Source organism: Ochlerotatus camptorhynchus, unplaced genomic scaffold, assembly GCF_037179485.1.
Source record: "Ochlerotatus camptorhynchus isolate MF236.1 unplaced genomic scaffold, CSIRO-AGI_Acam_v1.1 ptg000094l, whole genome shotgun sequence".
Taxonomy (NCBI): domain Eukaryota; kingdom Metazoa; phylum Arthropoda; class Insecta; order Diptera; family Culicidae; genus Ochlerotatus; species Ochlerotatus camptorhynchus.
The window spans coordinates 4,181,121-4,193,484 of record NW_027040584.1 but is presented as its reverse complement, the minus strand read 5'-3'; the positions used below and the strand labels follow the sequence as shown (position 1 = coordinate 4,193,484).

At 39.9% G+C, this 12,364-nt stretch overlaps 1 protein-coding gene across 1 annotated transcript in view; it reads right to left on the bottom strand.

Annotated features, from left to right (window-relative positions):
* The window catches only part of Sox100B, a 99,135-nt gene that overhangs the window by 34,442 nt on the left and 52,329 nt on the right, over positions 1 to 12,364 (bottom strand). Inside the window, exon 2 of the mRNA XM_065218879.1 lies at positions 3,209 to 3,355. Within this exon, the coding sequence (XP_065074951.1) occupies positions 3,209 to 3,355 (147 nt within the window). The remainder of the gene's footprint in view (positions 1 to 3,208; positions 3,356 to 12,364) is intronic.

Here is a 12,364-nt window from a genome sequence, read left to right as displayed (position 1 = left end):
ATCGATTTACACTCATTTCTATTAATAAGCTTATTATATAACTAATTGACATTGACATTGACAGGATCGTTGGTTAGCAGAAGAGCATTAATATTGACATTGACCTGAATAGAAGTAATTTCGGTAATCTTCCCAGCAGCCCTAACGACTGGAACCAACGTTTAAATTTTGTCCACAAAATATTAAACGTCTGCTCGAATCATCAAAGGCCGCTCAGCCGATTAACGTAAAATCAATACACAAGACGAAGTCCAATCTATACCTGTCGTATGTCAGACGAACCTGAATAATGGGATATACCTACTCTCTCAGTGGCTATTAGACTTATGCAAAATCTAAAATTACTATGGGAAAACCAAACATTCTGCTCATATCCATCCATCAATCCACAGTATCGCTCCACTTCAAAAACTATAACTGAGCCCGATGCAAACTCTCTCAGCCACAACTCTGTGTAAGACCACTTTTCGATAGAATATAAGCATCAACAGCTATTAATGATCCAAGCAACTAACGTCCCATGATTATGCTCAATCAACTGTCCAGCAGGCAACACTGGTGTTTCCGGCACGTAGAATTGGCGTTAACGGCGACTCTGTAGCTCTTTCCTCCTATGAGAAAATCCATAAGCAAACGTCAGACTGTGCGTGAAACATGGCGGACTTTTATTACCATAAGAAACTCCGGAGTGATTTGAGATTTGGGCGTAATTGTATTTGTAAACAAACAGGTCAATCGCCGATTTCTCGCGAATAAAAGCTCAATCTTATAAACAAACTATACCAAATGATAGAGGAATTATACCTCTACCTCATAGTGTTATTAGTTTTCAAAATTGAGCTTTTATTCGCGATAAATCGGAGATTGACGTGTTGTTTAAAAATACAATTACGCCCAAATCTCAAATCACTCCGGAACTGTCTATATTTGCTAGCAAATTTTTTGACGGTGCCGTCAACGCCAATAGAGCACAAAAATCATGGCTACTATGTCACACTGCAGAACACAGTGTTGCCAACAAAACAGTAGCCTGATCATGCCGCAAGACTATCAATCCCTTAAACAATTAACAACTATTTTAATTGACGTTAGACTTAAAAACTATATTCTGCAAAGTTATAGCTGAGAAAATTCAGCCACAGAACTTTTGAACAGTGCAACACGGAAAAGGCCAAAAGGCAATGAACAAGAAGTTCGGATACCCCACAGCAACCCCATACAAACCTCCAACGGCTTGCGCCAAGCCAGTCCTTCACCAAGCGAGTCCAAACCCCGGGAGGCCAATCAGGACCCAATCCAGGACCGTCCGAACACTGTGGAGTGAAAATGTCAAACCCATCATGCAGAAAGAATTGTGATCCAAAATCTTAGTGATGCACTCTCCGAAAGATAGTGAATATGCTGTTGAGTTTTATATGCTGGTGGTTAGATAGAGATGTGTCCTCATTAGTCATCTGTTTCAGATTCGGGCAAATTGTATATTTCTTTGACACATAAAACCAGTCAATTTTGCTTTCAGAGGGTCACAATGAATTAATACTAGTCGTTATAGCAAATTGTTAGGCGCTCTGAGACTCCCTAATAAATAAATACCATAAACGAACGATAACCCAAATTGTTGAACTTTTCCACAAATGGTTTGGATGATACCCCAAACACGTCGTTAAGCAAAATAACCATACAAATTTTATTAGGGCTAGCATACCCGCATAAGTGCGAACCATAAATTGACCTTACCTAAAATGGTTAAAATTGTTTAAAATCCCTGCTAAACTTCAACTGAAATGGTTGTGGAACTTTACATGAACGTTTAATGATAAAGTTTTAACCTTAAGTATTATAGTTTTTTGGAAGTGGACCTTACAAATAATGGGTTGTTAAGAACCATTACCATTCAAAATTCTTGTTTTCTCCATACATTTTAGGAAAGAAAACTATACTAAAACCTTTTAACTTATGGTTTGAGAACATTAATGGTAATGGTTATGGTAGCCAGTAAGGTCCATGAATGGTTTTGTAACATCGATCAACTTTATGTGGAATATATCGCGAATTGGTTGCCTGTAAATTACTGATTGCCAATTCACGATATATTTCACGTAAAGTTGAGTGATAATACAAAACCATTAATAGACCTTACTGACTACCATAACCATAACCATTAATGTTCTCAAACCATAAGTAAAAACGTTCTAATATAGTTCTCTTTCCGAAAATGTATGGAGAAAACAAGAATTTGGAATGGTAATGGTTCTTAACAACCCATTATGTGTAAGGTCCGCTTCCAAAAAACCATAATACATAAGGTTAAAACTTTATCACACAAACGTTCATGTAAAGTTCCATAACCATTTCAGTTGAAGTTTAGCAGGGATTATAAACAATTTATAACCATTATCGGTAAGGTCATGTGATGGTTCGCGTTTATGCGGGTATACAAGCGTCAATTTTGGACATAAAATTGAGTCATAACAGACATGAAATTCAGCTCAATCAAACATACTTTCCTTCGAATATCGAACTTTTCAGTGTTATTTCAAATATGGATTCCTTCACATGTAAAATAAGTTATATCTTATTCAAATATGGATTCCTTCACATGTAAAATTAGTTATATCTTATTGTGTAGTTTAATGCAAACTTCCAAGATTTTGATAAACAAACGAGCAAACTGACGTTTGTCAGATCAGAAAACAAGCAAACCCGGTCGTGATACCCGATCCTGGTTGGAACTGAATACTGAATAATACACAAATTTGCTGTATCCGATCGTATTGACGTTTCCTAAGAATCCAATTTTCTTATACACACTTAGAAATACCTAATCTTACACGTGATGGAATCCATCTTTGACATAAAGAATGAGACGTAAACAAACATGTCTTGTAAAATTAAGTGTTCCGAAACTGAAAAGTTCGAAAGTACGTTTGATTGAGCTGAATTTCGCATCTATTATCTATTCAGTCTTCGAGCTCCTAAATTTACATCAATTTTTCCAAGTGTGTAGGTATGCTACATTGTTTGTAACTTTGTAAACCAGTTCACAAGATGCCATTGCTGAATTCCGTAATGTTAGGTTGTCCAAAGAGTTACGTTTGCTTATAGTTAAACATTTAATGGTGAATCGACCGCCCATTCTTTGAAACCAAGATCGTCTTAACTCTACAATATTCAGCAGTTTACGAAAAGCCTGAAAACCAACACTTACTTCCACATCTTGCCCAGATCCTTGCTAATTTCCGAGTTCTGGAGCTTCGGTTCCTGCTTGGACATTTCGCGTCGTGCCGCCTGGGCCCAGACCATGAACGCGTTCATCGGCCGTTTGATGTGATTTTTCTTCTTATCTGTTGGTGATCTGCGGAACGAGAAATGAAACTACTTAGTAGACGTGAAGATGGATCATCCGCTGATGGAACTGGGCAAATTCAATTATAATGTCGTGCTATATGGCAGAATAGTACCCTGCATAATTAAAATCCCTCCTTAAGGGACACATCACGATGGTCATGACGATGCTGACGATGACGTTCGTTGGCGCAGCAGAAAAAAAAATATTAAATATCAAATGGGAGAGAGAGAGAGAGCGGGAGCCGTTCCGCGAACGATATTGGATGTCTTGTCGCTGCCGGCGATCATATGTTTCCCATCTAGACCTGATTCTGTCAAGAATGCCGCACAACGACGGCGGCGATCATGACGATGTGAATGTTTAATATCAACTTTATTAGTGCCGTTTCTTGACCTAACCCGGCGCATCTGGCATTGGTGGCACGTCAGTGTTCGCTTTCCACTTTGGAAAAATCAACGTTCCGAAAATCGACAGAAGATGGCGCCGCGCGGTCGACTATCACCATGGCAGCCATTTGTTTACATCATAAATCATTCCCAGCCGAGCAGGATTCCGCTTATTTTGCGGTTTCCAACTTAAAAATAACCATTTTCACTTTTAACCGGCTGCCGCTGCAGCCGGAAAGGTGTCAAAGCTGAACTTATTTTTGAACAAGTTTGATAAAAGAAAATAAGAAATAGTCGCTGCCAAGTTACCAACATTCGCAATCATTAGTTCGCTCATCCAAAGGAATACTACGCGCGGTGTGGTTTCTGCGGCGAAATATTCATCATCATTAGTGTAGCAAGGGAAACGGACGAAAGAAGTGCGCTAATTAAGTGCTGAGTTTGTGATCGTTCGTATGTAATGCTTCGATGGATATCGTCAACATTTAATCCCAAGTGAACTGAATCCAAGCCGAAGTCAGACGGGACGCGGGAAGGTGCACGTGTTCATCATCATCGGAATGGATCTCATCTCATCAAACTGCGTAGCTGCCAGTGTTGCCAACTGCTCTCGATCGCTGATCACTTTCGGCTTCCCAGGAAATGCGAGCAATCTGTCAGATCCCGAAGTTTGGGCCGCAAAAAATGCACTTGTTTTCGGTCGATTCGGTTGGATGCAGGTCCCGGTTGTCCGTGAACGTATAGCATCGGAGACGCAGAAGACACGCGGATGCGAATGGCACACTTGTTGTTGTGCTGGGTTTGATGTTTGGTTATAGCAGCATCAGTCAGCATCAGCCGGGAATGAATGCGACTTCTTCTCGGTTCGAGATCGACCCGCGTCGTAAATAGAGCGGAATAAAGACACACTCCATCTTATCTGGCACCACCGTTTGGGATTCGTTGATGGTGCGGAAATTGGTAATGAGGGTTTTAGGTTCATTGTGAAATAGCTGGAATGAAACTTCATTGAATTTTTCTTGGTTGGCTATTCGTGGCAGATAGCTTGGTTGGCGATTCAACCGAATGAAAATTTGTATTATGCTGTTACAAAAAGTGCATCTTTATGCTACTGAGGTAGATTCGATTGCTTAGTAGTGTAAGCGAGAGATCTCTAAAACATTAGAAGCTGGCAAACCCCAAACAGCCTAGAAAACGTTGAAAGGCTTTTCGTAAATTCCAAATTTTAACATTCTAAAAATGGCACGAAACGTCAGTGCTGCTAAAATGAGAGTTGGTTACTCTCTGAATTTTCATATGTGCGCCCCCGACCACCTCTAACAATCGGTTTAAAACATCCATATCGGTCTTCGTAGTTTATCAACAGCCCAAAAGAACAATTGAGTTCCATCTAGTAGACACTGAGGAATGTGTATAGTTTGTTTGTAATCAACTCGCCAAACAAATTAAAAATACTTACCGGGAAGAGAGTCATTTATACAATCCAATCAAACGAAAGCTATCGAAACTTGATGTGAATCCAGATCCTAACCATGATAAGCCAAACCCTCAACCACTGTTCTATCCGGAGATGGTTTTTTTACGTGGTCAGAATCTTCGTAACTGTTGCATAGTAATCACATGAAACGTACATCTTAGAAGCCTATGCATAATCAAGGTATTTGGCACAACTATCTTCTACATTCATTAATGTTCGGACCTTCGAAGTATGTAGACCTAGTTAACCAACAGCGACGAGGACAAGTTCGAGTCACTTCAAATCAATTCAGATCATGTAAAACCAGGATTTGAACGAGCCCTTCAACAAGAACAGATCCAACGCATCAACTGGACCGGTCAGGTCAACCAACCAGGAAGAGTTGACGAACCGTTGGCCACAGGAATTGAAGACTTCTACCAGCCGGAGGAAACTAACGATTTCAAATTGGCTCACTGCTTGAATAGTCTATTGGTCCCAAGCAAATCGATTAACGTACTCCAGTCTAGTCTAAATTCTAGTACTACACTATGTTTGTTTTGATTCACTATGAAAGTTTGACATATAAAAAGAGGGGTTCGTGAATTTTCCTATGTTTCGAGGGGTGCATCGATTTGCTTGAGACCGAACAGAGTACCCGAGCTTTTCTTCGACACCTTATGGTCTTAGAGTTACCTCTACACGCTAACTTGAAAGTACTCATTAATGAGTAAAAAAAGACCCATTTTGAAGAAAAGTGGCTTAACTCATTAATGATTAAACAATTTTACCCATTAATGAGTATCTGTTACCCATTAATGATTAACAATTACTCATTAATGGGTAACAGATACTCATTAATGCGTAAAAAATTTACTCATTTAATGAGTTAAGCCACTTTTCTTCAAAATGGGTCTTTTTCAACCATTAATGGGTACATTCAAGTTAGCGTGTATGCTTCTAATACGATTCTGATGGTGGAGTATCATTCGACGCTTGGTACACCCGCTACGAAGATGTTTTCAAGATCGACGGCAAGAATCTGGACGACCCCGCGAAGTTGAGGCTACTCTTGAGGAAGATTGGCACCCAGTTCGATGAACGGCACGTCAATAGTATCCTGCCAAATCATCCACGCGATTTTGTCCGGGACGAAACGGTGAAGAAACTCAAGACGCTTTACGGTCGCAAGCCCTCCCTTTTCAACGATCGGTTCCTGTGCCTTTAACACATGAAGACTGATGCTGACGATTTTTCAAACTTTGCTGCCTCCATAGATAAACACTGCGAAGCTCTCCAAGTTATCGGACGGCACAACGTTTTGTTTGTGGTCTACAGTCTCCGCGAAATGCAGCCATCCGTACCCGATCAATCGGTAAGCTGGAAGCTGAAGAGAATGCTCCGCCGGCGGAAGTTTCAAAGCTCACCTTGGAAAGTCTCGTCGAAGAGTGCCATCGGTTCAACAACTTAAAGCAGAGAGAAATCCGTCGTTAACGCCGTTTATGCATTTTGTGAAGTAATGTCCCTATCAAGACCACAACTGCAATAAGTGCAAACGCAAGGGGCATAAAGAAGGGTAAATTGGTCAATTTCCGAATCAAAACCAAAACCTCGAAAGAAGTTCGAAAAATCCAAGCCCAAGGAGTTCATCAAGTTCAAAGGAATTTCCATCGAGCGTATCGATCTTCAAGGCAAGAGGAAATACGTTTCTGTTGGAATCAATGGCAACGATGTCACGGTCATATCAACACACACGTGGGAAGCAATCGGAATCCAAGCTTCAAGGAAACTGAGATAACGGCAATCAGCGCTTCTGGAGACAAGATCAGCATTGTTGGTGTGAATTTACCATCCGAGGTGTGAAGAATACAGGAGTTGCCTACGTGTCATCAACCCTGATTTGAATATCCTGGGAATTGAAACAATCAAGTTATTTGATCTGTGTTCGATTCCATTCAACTCGCTGGACCGGAAGACACTGTCCATAGCACACTTGGTCGATGCACTGTTTAAAGCGAAGGTAAAACTCTATTTGAAGCCCAACGTCCGTCCCGTGTACTGTTCAAGAAGACCGGTGGCTTATGCAGCACTTCTAAAGGTCGATGCCGAACTTCAACGACTGCAAGAAAACGGAATCATTTCGCCAGTGAAGTTTTCTGACTGAACAACTCCGATAGTTGTGGTCCGGAAATCCGACAACGTTTCTGTTGGAATTCGTGGCCACTATTCGGTAGAATCGGAAGGTCACCCACTTCCACATCCAGATGATATTTTTGCTGACCTGGCTGGCTGCCGGTATTTCTTCCAACTTGACCTGCAAGTCGCGGTTGATGAAGAATCACAAATTGACCGAAGCCTCAATGAAGTTCTGGAACGACGTTTTCCACCTTAGATTCGACAAGTGCCGTTTTGGTATCTCGCAAATCAAGTTCCGAGGCCACATCATCGACAAAGATGGTTTCGATCGTACCTTGGGGCTATCAATTATTATGGACGTTTTGTCAAGCAAATGAAGGTGCTTAGGGCACCGATGGACAGCTTGCTGAAGAAAAACCTGATGTAGGAATGGAATGTCAAAAGTCATTCGAGAAGTTCAAAGCTCTACTCACTTCTGACTTGTTACTAAAAAACTTCAACCCGAACAAGGAAATCATAGAAGCAGGTGACGCATCCAAAGATGTGGTTGGCGCTGTTATTATGCATCGCTTCTCTAATGGATCAGTGAAGGCTTTCGCGCTTGTATCAAGATAACTGACTGCTGCAGAGCAGAACTACGGTCAAGTCGAGAAAGAAGCCTTGGCTCTAGTTTTTGCAGTAAAACGGTTCCAAAGGATGCTTTAAGCTGGGCTCTCACATTGATGCCGTACAACTTTGACATCCAGTTTGTGTCGACTGAGGAATTTGGACACGCTGAATTCCTTTCACGTTTGATGAAATTCCATGTAAGAACAAATGGAAGCTGCCGTTCTCAGCGATTGTACTTCAAGTCTCCCAGTGGCGTCTGAAATGATTACTGCTGAAACCTCAAAAGATCCTGTTCTTCAATCGATGGTGTTACAAATTAATGAAGGATGGCCCAATCATTCCAAGGTGATCGATGATCCAGTTGTTCAAAAAGGCAGTCTTCAAGTTGTGCAGAATTGCATCATGTTCGGTGATAGAGTCTGTAAGCTGCGGCTTACCTGCCAGCCTATAGCTGGCCCGATTTTACCCCGGCGGCCTCGAGCAAGGGTACTTCCCCCAAAGACGTTCGGATTTGGGTGAAACAAAACAACAAAAGGAAAATGCAATTTTAGACGTCTATTATCCACTTATCTGTGTCCTTCTCCTCGCTGTTGCTGCTGCTGTTCGGTGGGGCCCTTCGATGACGGTCTGGCGGCGGTTCTGCTGCTACAAAGCACGGCCTGTGCTGAGCGATCTTGTTCTTCGGCTGCTTAGCAGCGGTCCTTGACAATTAGCGGGGGGATGAGCGGGGCTCGTCTATTGGAACCCCCCCGGCGACGTTGGTGACGAATCACCGGATTGCCTACACGTCGTAGGCAACCCCGGCAGACACCGTAGTGTTTTCTGCTCAGGCGAACCCACCTCTGGTACTGCCTGTTTCGTCCTGCTTGACGATTAACTGCGGTGGCGAGACTGGCTCTATACGCCTTTTTAATAGAAACGAAACGATCGATTCAACCTCTGGTGATGAATAGGAAAACGTCAAAAAGAGTGTTGTGAGCAGAAATTTCTACCGTGAGACAGGAAACGGAACACTGTTTTTACTTTTCCTGATAAATTGATTTATCAGAAATGCTCCAAAACTTGATCTACAGTTGAAAAATTTAATTCTGTAACGTTTTTGCAAAGATCCTGCTGGTGTTCAGGAATATTTTTTTTTTTTTTTTTTTGAGAAAAATGGAAAATTAGAAAAGTGCCTTAGTGTTTATGATCTTCCGGATTTCTTGTGTGTGAATAGTTAAGGTACAAATCAGTTCAGATCTGTGGAAAATCGTACAATAAAACAATGACCGATGGAAATTGGCAAGATATTGAATTAAAAATGCTCTAATTTGTGTTGTGAAAAATAGTTATTCTGATGTAAACAAACGGTTTGGTTGACGTTTCTTCTCGAACTCGCGTGGCGCTCTCTACGTTGGTGGTGCATTAAAAAGGCCTATTGGCTGAGCCACCGCAGTCAGGACGGCGGGTGTTTACCTGATCCTTTTTGGTTAGCCAGGGAAGCAAATAGCTCCTGCTCCCCACAATGGCGATCCAGCAACCCTTTTCACTTGGTTTTCGCAGCTACGGAGCCGGCTTTCACTCGCGGTGCACTAGAAAGATGCGTACTTGCGCTCGCGACGCGTTTGGGAAATCTTCCCAATAGGAGATGAGCTTGTTCTCAGGAAAATCACACGCCTTTCACAACGTCACCAAAACCAAAACAAAACCGCCATCGCTTCACTACAACCCTAGATTTGCTGAATCCTTGTGAATCAACGACACCAGTTGTAAATAGCATGCAGAACTTGCAATTCTACCGACGCCATAGCATCGTCAAGACCGTCCCAAACTAATCGATACATCCGTCGAAACATAGGAAAATCCACGAACCCCTCATCAAATATATCATATTAACAATATGATCCATTCATGCCTTTTCCAAATGTTGTAATGGCGACGCGCAAAATATTGCTTCACGCACCATCTAGCGTTGATAAAGGTCAGCAACAATCATTCAATTACATTCGAGGGGTGCGAATATAGCACTTATTACGAAAGTAAGAGTCAAATTATTTTCATTAATAACATTGTGTATATTATTTTAAAATTTGTCTGACATGACACTGTTGTCATCAAATAAAATAAAATGCTGAAATACATTCATTTGAAATATTAAACTTATAGTTGTAGAAATAGTGACTAAAAAGTGACGCTGAATTGAATTAAAAGTAAATTTTATTGCAAACTCTTAGGAATTTCTGAGGAGCACAACTCCTGTGAAATTCAAAGGAAAATTTCAAGGGCATTCTGAGGATAATTTCATAAAGTTTGTGGGAGCAAATAAATTCGGAGCATAAGTCCTTGGTTTTTTTTTGAAAATACTAATAGAAAGATCACAATTAAATCTGAGAATAACTCCAGGACATCTTCAAAAGAATTCGGAAAATAAATTCAGGAGAGTTTGCCAAACAAATTATGAGAAGAAATCTGAGGAATTTGTGAGTAGAAATGTCAATGAATTCTTAGGAGACTTTCAATGTCAGTAGAATTCCAAGGGAAGGAGTGAGATTCAAAAGGAAATCTGAAATGAATTCAATGAATATTCTGATAACCTTTCCGTAATTTCGAGGAAAACTAAAAGAAAATTGAATTAGGAGGAAAGCTTCACCGAAATTTCCATTGAATATGGAATGGACTATTCTGAGAACTTCCCAAATTTTTCCTGAAGTTAATCAATCTGCCTTGAAGTTCTGTTCTAGTTTAATAAACTAGCCTACTCACAATACTCCTCATCAAATTTTTAAACTTCTCTGAACATTATAGGACTTCCTAAAGTTTCCTTAATTTTTCTAACGATCATGAATCTCTTCTAAAGGTTTAACAATTCGCTGAAGGTCTCTAAATTCTTTAAACTTTTTGTGACTTCTCTTATGATAATGGAACTGCTCTGAGGTTCTCTGTTCTTTTCTGACATTTTCAAAACTGCTCTAACGTTTTTGCAGTTCTCATGAAGCTTGATGTACTGCGCTGAATTTAATTGTACCGTCCTTAAAATGTTTAAGCTTTAGTGAACTTCTGAACTTATGCGAAGACCTCAATTAAATTTTTAACGTCTCTGAAGTTATATGAAAATCTGGGAACTGCAATAAATTTCCCACTAATTTTCTGAAACTAATGACTAATGACTCTCCCTGAAATTCCTTCAATTTTCGGAGCTTACTAAACTTCTTTCAAATGCTCCCGCATTTTGCTAATGTTCATAAAAATTCCTGAAGTTCGCGGATCTCCTCTTAAGCTCCATAGATTTATATGAAGTTAAATTTCTGGGACTTTTGTGCTCCTGCAGTTTCCATGGAATTAGAACGAAATAATTAATATAGTTTTATGATTTCCACTGAAGTTCTCATGATTTTTCTGAAGTTCATGCAACTTTCATTAAACTATCGACACTAATTTAAAACTTCTTCAATAGTCTAGACTTTCTTGGTGTTATTAAAACTACCTACACGATTAGTGAATTTAAGTTCTCTAGACAGTCCTGAATTGATCAGTATATTTTAAAAACCTGCAATTTTATTGAAATTAATTGATTTGCCTTGAAGTTTCTACAATTTTCCATAAGTATTCTAACCATTAAAAACGCTCACTTATTTTCCCTGAACTATGCTTACCTGAAGTTCTCTAAATTTGTTTAATAATCTGGCAAATTTTCTGATATATATATATTCAAAATTTCCTGCCGTTTTTGGATGAATCACAGAATTCTTGGAATACCCCATAATTCCACGGAATTCTTTGTAAGTCGCTGCAAATTTGCTTAAGTTGATGAGATTATTCTGAAGCTATTTGATCGTCCTCGAAGTACTCGGAACTTCGCTGAAACTCAATGAAACTATCTTAATTCGAAGTTTTCTGGAGCTTCTTAAAGATATTTATCGCTGCTTGCTAAAAGTTCTCGCATTTTTTTTAAATTTATGGAACGTTGATATTCTCTAATCAACTTAGCTAAATTTTCGCATTTTTTAAAGTTCTTCAAATCTCCATGACATAAAACCCTTAAAATACTCTCACGTTTTCCAGGTGTTCATATAATTTGTATCCCGTTCCAGAAGTTCTATCGGAGCTTTGCTGAAGTTTCCGGAACTTCCTTAAGGTTTCTACAATTTTCTCGAAATTAATTGAACTGCCCTTTTATTCTCTGATCTGTCTTGATGTTCTCAAATTTCCCTGACATTCTTTGGACTACTGTGAAGTTTTCATAAATTCTTTGATGGTCTCTGTACATCCTTGAAATTCTGGGAACATCTTAAGGGTTCTCAATTTTTCTAAATTTACGATTATAGATATTTAAACTGCTCCAACAAGTTTGAACTCTTCTGAACTAAAGTCATAAGAACTGCTCTTAGGACCTGAAATTCCCCAAAGATCTCTAGATCTAGCTTTTAACACCTGTGATGTGCTCTGAAA